This window comes from Sciurus carolinensis, chromosome 3 (assembly GCF_902686445.1).
Source record: "Sciurus carolinensis chromosome 3, mSciCar1.2, whole genome shotgun sequence".
NCBI lineage: Eukaryota > Metazoa > Chordata > Mammalia > Rodentia > Sciuridae > Sciurus > Sciurus carolinensis.
The window spans coordinates 14,556,633-14,571,977 of NC_062215.1; the positions used below are offsets into that span (position 1 = coordinate 14,556,633).

Here is a 15,345-nt window from a genome sequence, read left to right on the forward strand (position 1 = left end):
CTGCCCAGCTGGGGGACTGGAAGTCTCACCTGGTTTGGAATTATTTGTACATCCCTCTGCTCTATGCATCTGGAGGAGAGCAGTCTACTGTTCCTCCAGGCCTCAGCCGAGCCTCTAGAATCCTTGGAAAGCCCAAGACAGCATGGTGATAGCACTGGGGGTAGTGGTATGAAAATGTGCTGATCAGGATCATCCAAGGGTCTTACACAGTATGTGCCAAACTGAAGGTCATCAGATACAGTCCTTTACACTGAGCAATGTGTAGTCCAGCCCTGGTATTTTGCAGATGAGGAAACTGAGGCTTACCATTCAGCAGCTTATCTGTATTTTGGAAGGTGGCAAGCGAAGCTGGAATCTGAAGTTCTGCGGTCCTGTTCCTTGGCAGCACCTGTGCCTCACACCCCTACTTTTTCCTCCATGCCCAGGGCTAATGAGGCTATTCCTGTGGGTGGCATTTAGGGTTTACTGTGCTTTCCCAAAAGCCCCCTTTTGTGGGATCCATACACAAGATGATTGGAACACCTGTGTCTTTTTTCTCCCAGGCCCACCCTGTATGTTGGGAAGTACTCCACCAGCCTCTATGCCTCTCCCTCGATGGTGCACGAGGGGGTTGCCGTTGTGGTGAGTCTGCTGCGTGGCTTGCAGATGCAGCCTTCTGGTCCTTGTTAGCAAAGAACAACTTTGAGTTACGTAAGAACATCCTGCTGGTTATGAATGTGAGACAGCTGAAAGTCTCAAGAGCAGCTTCTGCTCATTCCACATTCTACTTTGAAAGCAAGATATGTAACAGAAGCAGCCTCCTAAAGCCAGGAAGCCTGGTTATTCCATGTCGCTCTCATGTTCAAATCTAAGCTCCCCAGATGGTGTCCAGGCCCTCCTCAAGCCAGACCCACCAAGTACTTGCACAGCCTCTTTCTGTGGGAGTTGTGTAGTGTAGCCAAGTGCAACTTCTCCCGGATTCCCAAAAGTTCCCTGTCCATCTTTCTTCTGAGCCTTTATTGGAACTGATATCACATTTCAAATGCCCTTCCTTCTACCTTTTCCCTACTCAAATCTCTTCCATTCTTCATGACCTCCCCAAGCCTCCGTGGACCTCACCAGCCTCATGTGAGCAGTCTTTTCTCTGAATGTCTGAGGCATTATGATCCCAGCGGCTCATCCTGACCCTTCCATGTCTGAGCTCCTTGGTTGTCTCTTGTCTTCCCAGTGAATTGGTCACTGCTCGTGTAAGCAGGAACAGTGCCAGAGCCAGAGCCAGCACTGGGCACCTAACTGGAGTTGATTCCACCCATGAGTTGCATCCCTCAAGACTAGTAGATAACCACTCACTCTCCACTTAGATCTTCCCATCCTTGCTTTTTGGAGCCCTGTAACACGCTGCCTGGCCCACAGAATCCAGGTGTGAGAACTGAAAAGTTGTCTGTGTAGCAGTCCTGTTCTGAGAGAGAAGCTTCCCTCGCCTGGTCTAGGGCCCTGTGTCTTACTCTGAGTGTCCTGCACTTGAGCCCACACTGGAACTGCTCATCAGGAGGCATGGCAGTTCCATCAAGGCTCAGGATAGTAGCTGGGGAGGTGGGTGTGCTGCAGGACCTGGGGAACCCGCTCTCCTGCAAGGGCTCCTGGGCTCACCATGCCGTGTCTCCACAGCCCCGTGGCAGCACCCTTCCTTTGCTGGAAGGCCCCCAGACTGATGGTGTCACCATTGGGGACAAAGGGGAATGTGTGATCACACCCAGCACGGACCTCAAGTTTGACCCTGGACTGAAAGGGAAGAACAAGCTCAACTACTTGAGGAATTACTGGCTCCTAATAGGTAAGAGCTGATCTGCAGGGACAGCCTTAGCTGATGGCGTACTGCCTCCTGGTGGGCAAAAGCTGGCCTTGCTGGTTTCTAATGCTCCTGGCTGAAGGCACTGCGCTGTCATTTCAAGGTGGTCATTTAGACCTTGGAATATTTTTACTCTTAAGGAGATTAAACAGTGTAGCCAGGTTACCAAGTCAGTTCTCAGAAATTGTTTATCTAATGTTCCAGAATTCAGGTTCAAAGTGACATAAACTTTGTGTGATTATCTGAAAAAAGTATTTCTTTTTCCTCATGGTGACCTTGTATAATGAAGATGCCTGCTTATTTCCGTTTTATAACTAAGAAAATTGAGACCGTTTCTGTGGGAAGGTGGCTTGGAGTTCATGTGGGTGGGGAGCCAGGAGAGATGAGGGTTAAGACCTGGAGGATTGAAAGCCATGCAAGGGCAGAGGCTGCCCCAAGCCCCCACTCAGTTCCTTTACTTTCTCATTGCTGCTGTCATCAGTGTCCTGAGGTTGAACTGGGGGCCCTGCCAGAGCTTGTATGGTTAGAGGAGGAGTGGACAGAGGCTCTGTGTTCCCAGAGAGTGTCCCAAGCTATTAGAGCAAGCTGGAGTTTTCTTGAATCCCATCTGCCCTTCTCGTTCCTCCTCCCCCTTCTCTCTCTCTCTCTCTCTCTCTCTCTCTCTCTCTCTCTCTCTCTCTCTCTCATACACACACACACACACACACACACACACACACACACATACTCACACTCACACTCCAAATGCACTACCTCCCAGGTGAAGGTAGGGATGAATCCCAGTGGGGCAGCCCAGAATGTTGTAGGGTTGCCAGAATATCTTGAAGTTGACAAGGTTTCTTCTCCCTGTTCTCTTCCTCTTGGGACCTGCAAAAAGAGGCCAGGGCTGGGGCTCTGGCACAGGGATGAGGATAATTGGGAGACCATGGACTAGGAAGCAGCATGACCTACCAGGTAGTGGGTCTCGATGGAGCCGTGAACCTAGGACCTGTGGTGGGGAAACCAGGTGTGTGCAAACTTTCAGGTGCCCTTTGCAGGTTGCCCAGGTTTTGTTTTGTATTCCTTCTGATTCCTTATATCCATTTTCATCTTACTGATTTTATCAAATAATAGGCAAAGGAGACAATGAAAGAATTCTACTTTTTTTCTTTTTTTAACCCAAGTAATTTGGGATGCATGCCGAAGTGGGCCCATGGTGAAAAAAAAAAGCTAATTGAGCAGAGGCCATTAAACTTACAAGGTTGTTCAGTTTTACATACCAATTAAGGGTACATAAACTGCCTGCCAATGATTAAGAGTGACACTGAGGAAATGTACATGAGAATACAAAAAAAACATGGGGGAATGGTCTTTATGGCTAGGTTGTAAAATTAGATCCCTATAAAATAGATTCTCCAAGAACAAAAACTAGGAAACCTAACAAATTATAAAGAAGTAGTTAAATTAGGATCTCACAATTCTGAGATACACTCTGAAAAACTCCACAGCTAGTCATTTTTAAATAAGGCAGAGGGAGTACTTGATAGTCTTCTTGCAGAGTAGGGCCATAGGATGTCTCTCTTTATGTCCACTTATGTCCTTCAATTTGTTTTTTGTGAAAGACACACAAGTTCACCTTCATTTTAAAGATAGAATGGCCCCATAAGCTCCAGAGGTGTAGCCTATGGTTGCCCTAAACAGTGGACCTGGCCTTGTGGTCCCAGTGTCACCCAAAACTTTGTCAAAGAGGCACATACTACCCCCAGAGGGCCTGATGCAGGAGGTCCAGGACAGTGACTGGCCATGTGCTTTTTCTCTGGAGTCTGGAACTAATTGACGCTGATAGATAAATAAATCACAGAGACTATCAAGGGATGGGGAGTGTGGGACTTCATAGACTTCTGTGGCACCCTCTTGGTGGGTGCCCTGTAGACAGGTGGGACTCTGAACACTAAGAGTGGGCATTGGGGAAAGGGGCAGGTAGGACGCTGCAGCGCAGAGTGGCATGTGGAACCTGCTTCTTTTAGCTGTAGTTCACTGTCATTGACCTCAGTTACCCACAGTTATCCATGTTTAGATTCCTGAGCTTCCCAGCAAGTCCCATTCGGGGGTCTGAAGTGGGTAGTCAAACTGTGGGAAACCCTGCCCCTGAGCAAAAGCACGTCTCAATGCTCCTTGGTAGACAAGGAAAAACTTGTAATTGAAGCAAAAGTGGGTTTCCCTTAAAGATGATGTTAGGTTGTGGGTAGAGAACTGAACTAAAGAGATTGAGGTCAGACGAAGGACTGAAGAGGGATTTTCCAGGTCAAGAAACACAACTAGATCCTGCTGGTTTTCATCTCACACTCGTGTCACAGCTTCTGATAGGTTTGGGAGAATAATGGAGAGGTCATAAGGTGAGAGAGACCTGATCCAAGTGAGAGAACAGAAACGAGCCTGACAGCCGCCAACAGCCTGCCGAGGAGGCAGCCTGGCCGTGTTAGGCTGCATATGGAGTCCTTTAATTTGAGATAAGCAGATTATCAAACCACATGAAATCCCAGGTCCTTATTTTAGTAACCTCTCTCTTTTCTTATGGTAATTTGCATCGGGTAGATGCTCAATAAATGTGTGTTGAATGCCCAGGTAGACATGAAATAGTGGTGAGGAGAACAGGGAGTGGGCATTGAGAGAACCCCGACACCCCACATTCTTCTGGCTGATGTTCCCTCTCGCTGTCTTATGAGTGACTCACCACTTCCTCAGACAGAACTCCCACATAGGTAAGAGTGGGCTAGAACTCCACCTGATCAGCTGCCCGCTCGGGAGAGCGCTGGGTAATGATGGTACTGGGTAGCGCATAGAAAGGAGAGCTCCTTGGACCTGGAACGGGGCTTCCTAACGCTTCACCTGTGACCTGGGCCTCACTTTGAGACACAGCACAAGCATCTCAAACCCTCTCATCTTTATTCTCATTGTGAGACTCACAGTACTATATTCTGCCAAGTAAAGACATTTCTGTTTCAATGAACTCTTTCTTGGAGCTGCCTCTCATTGTAGCTGTGAGGGTTTGCTTGTGGCGCACTCAGCAGGCGGTGACTGTTGCCTGAGTTTGTATTGTCATCACTGCTTGGGGAACTGTTCTCAATCAAGCTTTGTTTCCTCTTGTAGGACACCATGAAACCCCACTGTCTGCATCTACCAAGATGCTGGAGAGATTTCCCAACAATCTGCCCAAACATCGGGAAAATGTGATTCCTGCTGATTCGGAGAAAAAGAGCTTTGAGGACGTGAGTGAGGAGTGAACTGGCCACTGCTGGCCCTCCCTACCCGGTGTTGGTGGACAAGGCAGTAGACTTTGCCCTCTCCTTGAGCTCACAGTCTATCTGGAGGGAAGAGGACCACACCAGAATCCATAGCAAAGGAGATAAACTGTTCAAAGCTGCAGGGGAGGAGCAGGAAGTAATTCGTGAAGGAAAGTAAAGAAAGGCAGCAGGAGGGAGCTGGACTGGATGGATGGGTTGGGTTTGGCCTAATGGGCGGGAGCAGGAAGGCCCTAGAAGGAAGGGAAGAGCAGAGGTGAGAGCCGGGGTGGGAATGAGTCTGGAATGCCAGGGCTTTCACTGGGAGGAGGCAGGCCCAACTGGATCCAAGGCTGCCAGGGAAGGAGCGGCAGGAAGCGAGCACTCAGGGGCAAACGGGAAGCACGTCCCAAGGCTCAGACGAGTCTGATGGAGGGTTAGGGAAGACTTGAAGTTTTGTGACGCCAAGGGCAGACTACTGAAAGTGGCCTGGTTTGGTTTTAAAGTGGCAGAGGCTTGGTCTGGTGGGGCTCAGGGCACCTGGAGAGTAGAACCTCAGGCACAGGGAGGTTATCCAGGTAGCAGCTGCCCTGAGGTGCTGACGTGGGCTGTGGAGACAGGGTATGTTAGTCAGGGTCTCAGCTGAGACAGATGGCCTGCACAAACTAGGGTAATTTGAGAATTTAGTGTGGGACTGTTGACACAGGTGTGGGCAGTACCAGGGGGTCTCGTGGCATACCTCTGCCGAAGCTGAAGGGGGGAGACTGGAGAGGGCCCCAGACCAGGAGCTGATTGCTGCAGTGGAGGGATGCTCAACCCAACAGAACTCAGCCTCGTTCTCCATCCTCTGTCTTATCTGCTGGTGCTCCCCGTTGGCTTCACCCAGTCAGAAACCAGAGGTGTGGAAGACCATGGCTCTGGCCTGAGCAGGGCAACCTTCTGAGGCAGAGCAGGTACTCTGTAGCAGAGACCCCACACAGCCAGCAAAGGGGGATAGTGGGTATCTGCAATCCTTAGTGAGCCATTTGGACCTCGAAGCTACAACCCTACCAGGGGGGCGGGCAGTGATGGAGAAGGGGCCTGGACTAGGGGAGGGTCGGGAATGAGAGCAGCTGCTGATGTGGAGAGCGTGGCCACAACAAACTCCCTTGAGAGACTCAGGTTTTATCAAGAGGCAAAGGGCCATCGTGGTCTTTTAAGAGTTCAGGGCACAGTGTCTTTATCCATCACCTCTGGAGGTACCCAGGTTGGAGAAATAATACTGATTCTTAAGGCAGCAATTTGAATGCATTGCCCTGAGTTTATTAAAATCATGCATATTCATTATTGAATACTTAGAAATAAAACTGTAAAGAAGAAAATAAGACAATACCCTTACTCTAACACCCAGAGGTAGCCACGGTCCAGACTTATATATTTAACCATCTGATCTTTAGCAACAGTTCTTTTAAAATCCATCAAAGTACTCTGGCTCAGACAGTAATGAGGCTGACTTTTTTAACAAACATTCTCAAGCAGGTGTAGCCAAATGAGTACGGTTGCTGGTCACATGCTCTGCAAACATTCCTCAGCTGCCCACCACACACCAGGCAGACCACACCTCCCATATACAGTGGAGACACTGGGTGGAGGTGTGAGCAGAATGGGATGTGCCTGGAGGACTGAGGGAGCAGCTGTAGGGGAGAGAACGGTGTGGGAAGCTCCTGGCCAGTGGGTGGAGGGGTGCCCGGGAATCAGTGCACTGGGCTGGGAGGCCGTGTGCTTACCTAGTTGGGCAAACAGAAGAAGAAGTACCTGGAGCACTGGGTGTGGGAGCGGACCAGTGCATGTCTCAGGATTCTGAGGGGTTTGGAGCTTCATCGGATTTGAGCCTTCTAAGCAAAAAAAATTTTTAACAAAGACTTCTGATGCTTTTTAAAACCTTTGGAAAAATGGGAATTCTTGAATAAATCATTTTAGTTTTGAAGTTACAACAAAAGTTTATAAGCAATGTAAGAAAGGAACTCCATCCTCAACACTGCAGAAAAGGAAGGAAGGAAGGGAGGGAGGGAGGGAGGAGAAAAGAAAAGAAGGAGAAAGCAAGAGGCAAGCAGGCAGCCTTGTTACTCTCTGTAGGCACCTGTGTGCAGCTTTCCTTGTCATCATACTGACTGCCAACTTTTCACCAGGCGTTGTTACAGATGATTTCAGTTTTCCCAGACATCAATTTAGGGTCAGAGGAGGAAGTTTTTGCCCTCATTGAGCATTTTCAAAAGAATACTAGATCAGATATGGTGGGACACATGTAATCCCAACAACTTGGGAGGCTAAGGCAGGAAGATCACATTTGAGTCTAGTCTGAGCAACTTAGTACACCCTATCTCAAAAAAAAAAAAAAAAAATTAAAAAGAGGCTGGGGGTGTAGTTCAGTGGTAGAGTACTCGCCTAGCATGTATAAGGCTCTGGGGTTCCATGCCTAGTACCACTTACACGAAGAAAGAAGAGAGGGAGGGAGGGAGAGAGAGAAAAGGAAGGAAGGCACTAAATCAGGGTCTAAAGGCTTTGAGCTTGGAATGGAACCACCATTTGACCCAGCTATACCACTCCTCGGCCTATAACCAAAGGACTTAAAATCAGCATACTACAGAGATACAGCCACATCAATGTTCATAGCTGCTCAATTCACAATAGCCAGACTGTGGAACCAACCTAGATGTCCTTCAATTGATGAATGGATAAAGAAACTGTGGCATATATATACAATGGAATATTACTCCACCATAAAGAATGATAAAATTATGGCATTTGCAGGCAAATGGGTGAAATTGGAGAATATCATGCTAAGTGAGATAAGCCAATCTCAAAAAACCAAAGGACGAATGATCTCGCTGATAGGCGGATAATGACACATAATGTGGGTTGGGAGGGGTTAGTGTTAGGGTTAGGGTTAGGTTGAGCATTAGGGTTAAGGAGGGTGGCAAGAATGGAGGAAGGAAGGACTATATAGAGGGAAAAGAGGGGTGGGAGGGGTGCGGGGAAGGGAAAAAATAACAGAACGAATCAAACAACATTACCCTATGTAAATGTATGATTACACAAATGGTATGCCTTTACTACATGTACAAACAGAGAAACAACATGTATCCCATTTGTTTACAATAATTAAAAAAAAAAAGTATTGCTTTGAAATCTGTTTCTAAGCAATGGTAACGTCACTGTAGAAATACATTGTCTTTCAGAGCCATTGCCTGGGAAGAGGCAACAATTATCTGACTATGTGACCTTTGATGAGCTCAGAAAAATATCACATGCATTAGAGAAGAGTCCTATGTTACAAATAGGGATTCTCTTGATCTTTCACCTCACCTGTGGCTAGAAATTCTGCCATGACATAGTGATTCTCTCCTATGCAAGGTAATCAACCTGGTTGATCAGACTTCAGAAAATGCACCAACCACCATGTCTCAGGATGTGGAAGAGAAGTTGGCTCGTGCCCCTGCCAAGCCCGAGGCCCCTGTGGACTCCATGCTCAAGGACATGGCCACCATCATCCTGAGCACCTTCCTGCTGGTTGGCTGGGTAGCCTTCATCATCACCTACCCCCTGGTAAAGCTCAGCCTTCCTTTCCCCTGCTCCTGCCTCACTGCCCTCCCGTGCATTCCTGAACTTCTCCACCCATCTCCTCAATCAGACAAAAATGGCCAACATGTTTCTTTTCAAATTTAAAAGTCAGTATTTGAACCAGGTGTGGTGGTACACATCTATAATCAGCTATTCAGGAGGCCGAGGCAGGAGGATCACAAGTTTAAGACCAGCCTAGGCAACTTGGTGAGACACTGACTCAAAATAAAAAGGCCTAGGGGTGTAGCCCAGTGGTAGAACACTCCTGGGTTCAATCCCCAGTACCACAAAAGAAAAAAGAAAGAAAGAAAGAAAAGAAAAAGTCAATATTTGCCTATCTTAAAAAATTTTGTAATTAGAGATGCTAGTGTCTCAGAAAAGGACAAATTTGTACCTAAATCTTTGTGTTTTTCAAGAAATAGACTGTACAAGCTGGTTTATAAGCCTGCCCTCAGATCATTTGAGTGTTAATTGTAACAGGGATAATAGATGAAAACATAGATGAGAACAGGGATAATAGATGAAACCTTTTTCTCCCTTGGAAAGTGCCTGTTAGATCAGCTAGAGCAAAAACGATGGTGTGGTGATTCCTTTGACTTCCCAGTTGGAAATAATTGAGCAAAAATTCTGTCACTGAGCAGGCAGTGGGTGGGATGAGACCTTGGTCCCTCCAGCAAGTTGATGGAGCATCAAGTGTTGCCTCCTCAGAACAGCAGCGCGCAGGCAGCTCATGTCCTCAGGGCACTGGGACAACAAACCCTCCACACACTTTGCTTTCTGTGGACAATCTGTTCACCTGATAGTTTAATTTTTTTTTTCTACCTCACACAGCTCTTTGAGGTCATTGTTATTTCTCCTCTGTCTGCAAAAGAGGAAACTAGGCTCTGGGAAGCTAAGCCTTCTCTCAGGGTCTTAGCAAATGAATAGTTTTTCCAGGATTTCAACCCCAAGTTAAGAGAAAGGGGAGCTAGAAAACTTCCCAGTGGGTTGTGGCTGCACCCTGGTGCCTGTAGTCATCCTCCTGCGCCTGGGTAGGAATCATCACAGATACTGCCTTTTCTCATGACACTAGAATGAACTTCTCAGGGTATTTGAGAGGAGCGAGGGTCCAGGGAAGCAGCATGAGAGATGAAGCCCCATGCTGCCTCATCATGGACACGTGACTGGGGCAGGTGACAGCAAGGTTCCAAACCCCAGCTTCCTAACTGTCTTCTGGACTGTCAGTCACTCGGGTGCTGACCTCCATCAAGTGCACAGCTATGGGGAGCTGGCCTTGCCCCACCAACCACATTCCCTTCCACCTCAGAACCTCCTCTCCATTCAGTATCCCCTTTGTAACAGCTCCCAGACTTCCATAAAAGCCCTGGAATTTGAGGATTAAATAGAACCCCCTTCCTGTGGGCCAGTCCTCTACCAGGGCAGAACTTCCTCTGTTGCTTCTACCTGGTGGCCATTCGGCCTCCACCAGCCCCTCCAACGTTGGGTCATGGCCAGACTGGGAAGGGTCTAACTGGAGAACGACCTCCAATCTTTGGACAGATTGTGCCTCTCTGTTCCTTCTCCTTGGTCTCATACCTGGGGTCGCATGAAGTATACCTGTCCCCCTGCCTTGGGGAGCCAATTCTTTCCTGAGACTTGTTTCCCTGCAGCAATACCACAACACCTGCCTGGTTGTGTTTCTGTTTGCAGAGCATGCATCAGCAGCAGCAGCTCCAGCACCAGCAGTTCCAAAAGGAACTGGAGAAAATCCAGCTCCTGCAGCAGCAGCAGCTGCCCTTCCACCCACCTGGAGAATTGACCCAGGACGCCGAGCTCCTGGACACATCAGGCCCCTACTCGGAAAGCTCAGGCACCAGCAGCCCCAGCCCATCTCCCAGAGCTTCCAACCACTCGCTGCACTCTGGCAGTTCTGCCTCCAAGGCTGGTGCCAGCCCCTTCCTGGAGCAGGATGAGGAAGGTAAAGCCAGTTGCCATTTTGGTGCTGCTTTATCTTTCTGTCGAATTCCACCTGAGAACGGTAGAGCACACCATGTTCTTCTGTAGAGTCTCCACAAGATGATAAAGAGCCATTCCTAGAAGGTTCACAATAATGTAAAGGTGGAAACAGTAAAGGGGAGGAGGCAGCAGCCCTGGGCATAAATGGGCAGTGAGCTCTTTTGGCCGTTGTATACAAGGAGTCTAGGGGTGTGGAGCCTCTTAAATCCCAACTTCTAGTTAGAGGTCAGGAAGCTGGCAGCCATTTTAGCTTTGAAATTCTTTAGGTGATAACTGTTTAAAACAATCTCTTCTTTCTCTCCTTTTGTACCAGATGAGGAAACCAGCATGGTGATGGTTGGGAAAATTTCATTCTGTCCCAAGGATGTCCTGGGCCATGGAGCTGAGGGCACCATTGTGTACCGGTGAGTAGAGTAGCCAGTCCTGTGCCCTCCCTACCAGGTGTGTGAGTGCCTGTCAATTGCAGGCTGAGAGTCAAGCTCCAGGGGCACCATAGTGTCAAAGTGGTAACCATGGTGTCCAAGAAGCTTGTGCACTAAAAGAGAAGTAATGTTGGACTGGGCTGCGGCTCAGTGGTAGAGTGATTGCCTAGCCTGTGTGAGGCACTGGGTTCAGTTCTCAGCACTGCATATAAATAAATAAATTAAATAAAGGTCTATCAACAACAACAAAAATATATAAATAATTTTTAATAAAAGAGAATTGATGTCCATGGGGCTGCTAGTGGTCAGTCTGTGAGACTGATAAGGTGGCTTCTGTGTCTCAGGAGGGCACTGTGGGTCCGTAGGTCTCATCTCATTTCCATAGCCCAATTTGCACCAAACACAACTGCTGCTTCTTTTCCCATAGGGGCATGTTTGACAACCGTGATGTGGCTGTGAAGAGGATTCTCCCTGAGTGTTTCAGCTTTGCAGACCGTGAGGTCCAGCTGTTACGAGAATCAGATGAGCACCCAAATGTGATCCGTTACTTCTGCACAGAGAGGGACCGGCAGTTCCAATATATTGCCATTGAGCTGTGTGCAGCCACCCTGCAGGAGGTGGGTATGACTGGCCTTCACGTACCAAGGGCCACTGACAGCTTTGCCATGGCCCCGGTAGCCTCCCTTATCCTGCCAACTGGGATGTTGTTTAAGGGATTGCCAATTTATTATTTATTTTGTTTTATGGACTTGATTGAAATTGCAGTACAGAAGACTATCGTGCTAAGTGAAATAAGCCAATCCCCAAAATCCAAAGACCGAATGTTCTCTCTGATAGGCAGATGCTAACTCACATTAAGAGGCCTGGGGGGAAATAAAGGGAAGGAAGTGGGGATAGGACTAGGAAAGACATTAGAATAATAGCTTTCCTATGTTCTTATATGAATACACAATCAATGTAACTCCACTTCATGTACAACCACAAAAATGGGAAGTTAATACTCCATGTATGTATGATATGTTAAAATATGTTCTACTGTCACATATAACTAAAAATAACAAATTTAAAAATTTTTTAAAAAGGAATTGCAGTACAATGCAATGTATTCCTTCTGATTGGACAGATTAAACTGTCATATGTATATATATATATACATTTAACATATACATGTCATATGTATGTGTGTGTGGATATATATATATATATATATATATATATATCCATTTAACCACAAACACCAAATGTAAAATATTTTTATCACTCCACTTTTATATATTTATTTGTTTCTTGGTACTGGGGATTGAACCCAAGGATGCTTTACCACTGAGCTACATCCCCCACCCTCTTTATTTTTTATTTTGAGACAGGATCTTGCTAAGTTGCTTAGGGCCTCACTAAATTGTGGAGGCTTGCCCCAAACATGAATCCTCTTGCCTTAGCCTCTCAAGTCACTGGGATTATAGGCATGTGCCACCATATCCAGCTCACCCCAATTTTAATGGGGTGGTTTTCTGAGCATACCTCAACAGTCTTGGGTTGCAGTTGGCATGTGTCTCCCCTTTCCCCTCCAAGGAACCAGGTTTTTTTTTTTTTTTTTTCTGGTGGGAGGTTACCAGGGATTGAACTCAGGGGCACTCAGCCACTGAGCCACATCCCCAACCCTATTTTGTCATTGAGTTGCTTAGGGCCTTGCTTTTGCTGAGGCTGGCTTTGAACTCTCAATCCTCCTGTCTCAGCCTCCTGAGCCACTGGGATTTCAGATGTGTATCACTGTGCCCAGCAGAGTGTCTTGCCTTCTTATCTTTCTTATTGTAAATTAGTAAATTGGAGCTTTACTTATTTGTTTAAGTCAGTCTATGACTAGGAAATCTTTCAGAAAATATGGATTTTGATAGAGACTGTTGGTAATAAAATGGCATCAGGAATGAGTTCAGGATCCAGGAAGTCCTGCGGGCTGCGTGCTTTGATCTTGTCATTTGTCTCTTGCAGTATGTGGAGCAGAAGGACTTCTCCCACCTTGGCCTAGAGCCCATCACCTTGCTGCAGCAGACCACCTCAGGCCTGGCACACCTCCACTCGCTCAACATTGGTGAGAGGCTCCCCGGGCACCAGGTCAGGGTGTCTGCCTGGCTCTGGCAGAAATTGCCTCTGGTTAGCTCTTTACTACGTCAGTTGTACAGAGGTGGAGGGGGAGCTTAGGTGGTCCCTTGACAAGTTGTATGAGAATCTAACAAGGAATCTTATGTAGTTGAGAACCCTTAGAGAGGATAGCAGGTATATTGGGGTCTGAGGAAAACCCACTCCCCCTTGTAGGAGGCTGGGTTTGCTCCTGGTAAGCATTGGGTGAATCTGGAATTCTCTCTTAGTTCACAGAGATCTGAAGCCTCACAACATTCTCCTCTCCATGCCCAATGCACACGGCAGGATCAAGGCCATGATCTCTGACTTTGGCCTCTGTAAGAAGCTGGCGGTGGGCCGGCACAGCTTCAGTCGCCGTTCCGGGGTGCCTGGCACCGAAGGCTGGATCGCCCCAGAGATGCTGAGCGAAGACTGCAAGGAGAACCCCGTGAGTGAAGGACGTGGTCTCTGAAGACCACAGACCCAGTCATTATGCCTCAGTGGTCAGAACCTTCAAATTCAAGGTTTGGGAGCTGAGGCACGTGTTCCTGGGGAAGGTCGTTGCTCTGACAAAGAGCTCTTACGCAAACATTTCCGTTTTGTCTCACACCCAGACACGTGAGCGGGGCAAACGGGGGCAGTTGTCTGTTTTTTAAATCCTATTCTCCTATCACTTTTAAACCCCATTTTTATTTGGGAGAACTGGAAAATCAGGATTTATATAAGATAAGAAAACCTCCAGTTTTCATTATTTTTTATGTTTGTTTTTGTTTTCCCGGCTTTTTATTTTGAGGAGTTTTAGACATGCAGAGAATTAAATGTTATTGTGACCCATGTACCCCTACCTGTCGATGATTTGCTGTATTTGCTTTATCCTTCTCTGCTGAATTGTTTGAGTTTAAGTAGCAGCTTTCCAGGCCTTTACTTCTACATACAGCATCAGTGTCTCCTAGGAACAAGCACCTTCTTCTTGGTCACATCATGCCATTATCACACCTGAACATTCAGTACTGTTCTCGTCCTATCACCTAATACTCACTTTTCCAGTGAGAGCTAGATTTTGTTTACCAGGACCCCACTGATTGTCTTGCATTGCATTTGATTTTATCTCCCTAAATTCCCAACAGTCTCCCACCTATTCTGTTCCTTGTTGCTGACATTTGGAGAGTATAGGAATGCCCTGTTCAGAGTTTGTTTACCTATTTCCTCATAACAGTGTTTAACATTTCTCTCTAATCTTTGTATTTCCTGTGAACTAGATGTTAGGTCTGGAGGCCTGATTAGATTCAAGTGAAATGTTTTGGGCAAAAAAAAAAAAATCACAGGTCACTACATCAGGAAGCATGTGATAGCAGATTGTACTCTTACTATTGTACCCCTATTAGTAATGCTAACTTGGGTCACCTGTGTCTGCTGATCTGTCTATTGTAAAGGTTCATTTCCCCCTTTGTTGTTAGCAAGTGATGTACAGGGTGATCCTTAGGCACAGTGTGTGGCTGTCATTTACCTAGTGCCTTTCATCTGTTGACCATGCTTCCTGAAGTACTCATTGCAATGAAAATTCTTCTACATTTCTTATCCAGTATTTTAATGTAAAGAATAGCTCTGTTTTTACTCCCTTTCTATTTCTTTCTTTATTTAAAAAAATTTTTTTAGTTGTTGATTGACTGACCTTTTATTCATTTATTTTTATGTGGTGCTGAGAATCAAACCCAGTGCCTCACACATGTTAGGCAAGCTCCCTACCACTGAGCCACAACCCCAGCCCACTCTATTTCTTTCTTGATCACTGTGGACTCAAGATTCAAGTAATAGTCAACTGTAGTCATTCTTTTTCCTTTTCTTTTTCTTTTTTTTTTTTTTTTTTTTTTTTGCCCTTATTCCTTTTGATACTTAAAATGTTTCATATTTGGCCAACAAGAGCCCTTTAGGCTGGCTTTGGTATCTGTTTGCTAAGAGTGTGCTCATGTTTGAACATCTTTCTCTCTAACACAAGTCACCAAAGACTCACCCTTCCCTGATCCAGACCTGGGTGAGATCAGCCATCCCAAACAGATTTGATGGGGTAGAAGCCCTCTTATCCAGTTCCCTGGGGATAGGAGCTGGTCAGTTATCACAAAAG

General features: G+C 46.7%; 1 protein-coding gene across 2 annotated transcripts in view; it reads left to right on the top strand.

The window, feature by feature from the left end:
- Ern1 (endoplasmic reticulum to nucleus signaling 1) overlaps positions 1-15,345 on the top strand; it is a 78,328-nt gene that overhangs the window by 56,354 nt on the left and 6,629 nt on the right. For both annotated transcript variants that reach the window (XM_047544857.1, XM_047544856.1), the window contains exons 9-17: positions 543-621; positions 1,648-1,813; positions 4,958-5,076; positions 8,482-8,673; positions 10,378-10,645; positions 10,997-11,087; positions 11,533-11,722; positions 13,095-13,194; positions 13,472-13,671. In XM_047544857.1, the coding sequence (XP_047400813.1) occupies positions 543-621; positions 1,648-1,813; positions 4,958-5,076; positions 8,482-8,673; positions 10,378-10,645; positions 10,997-11,087; positions 11,533-11,722; positions 13,095-13,194; positions 13,472-13,671 (1,405 nt within the window). The remainder of the gene's footprint in view (positions 1-542; positions 622-1,647; positions 1,814-4,957; positions 5,077-8,481; positions 8,674-10,377; positions 10,646-10,996; positions 11,088-11,532; positions 11,723-13,094; positions 13,195-13,471; positions 13,672-15,345) is intronic.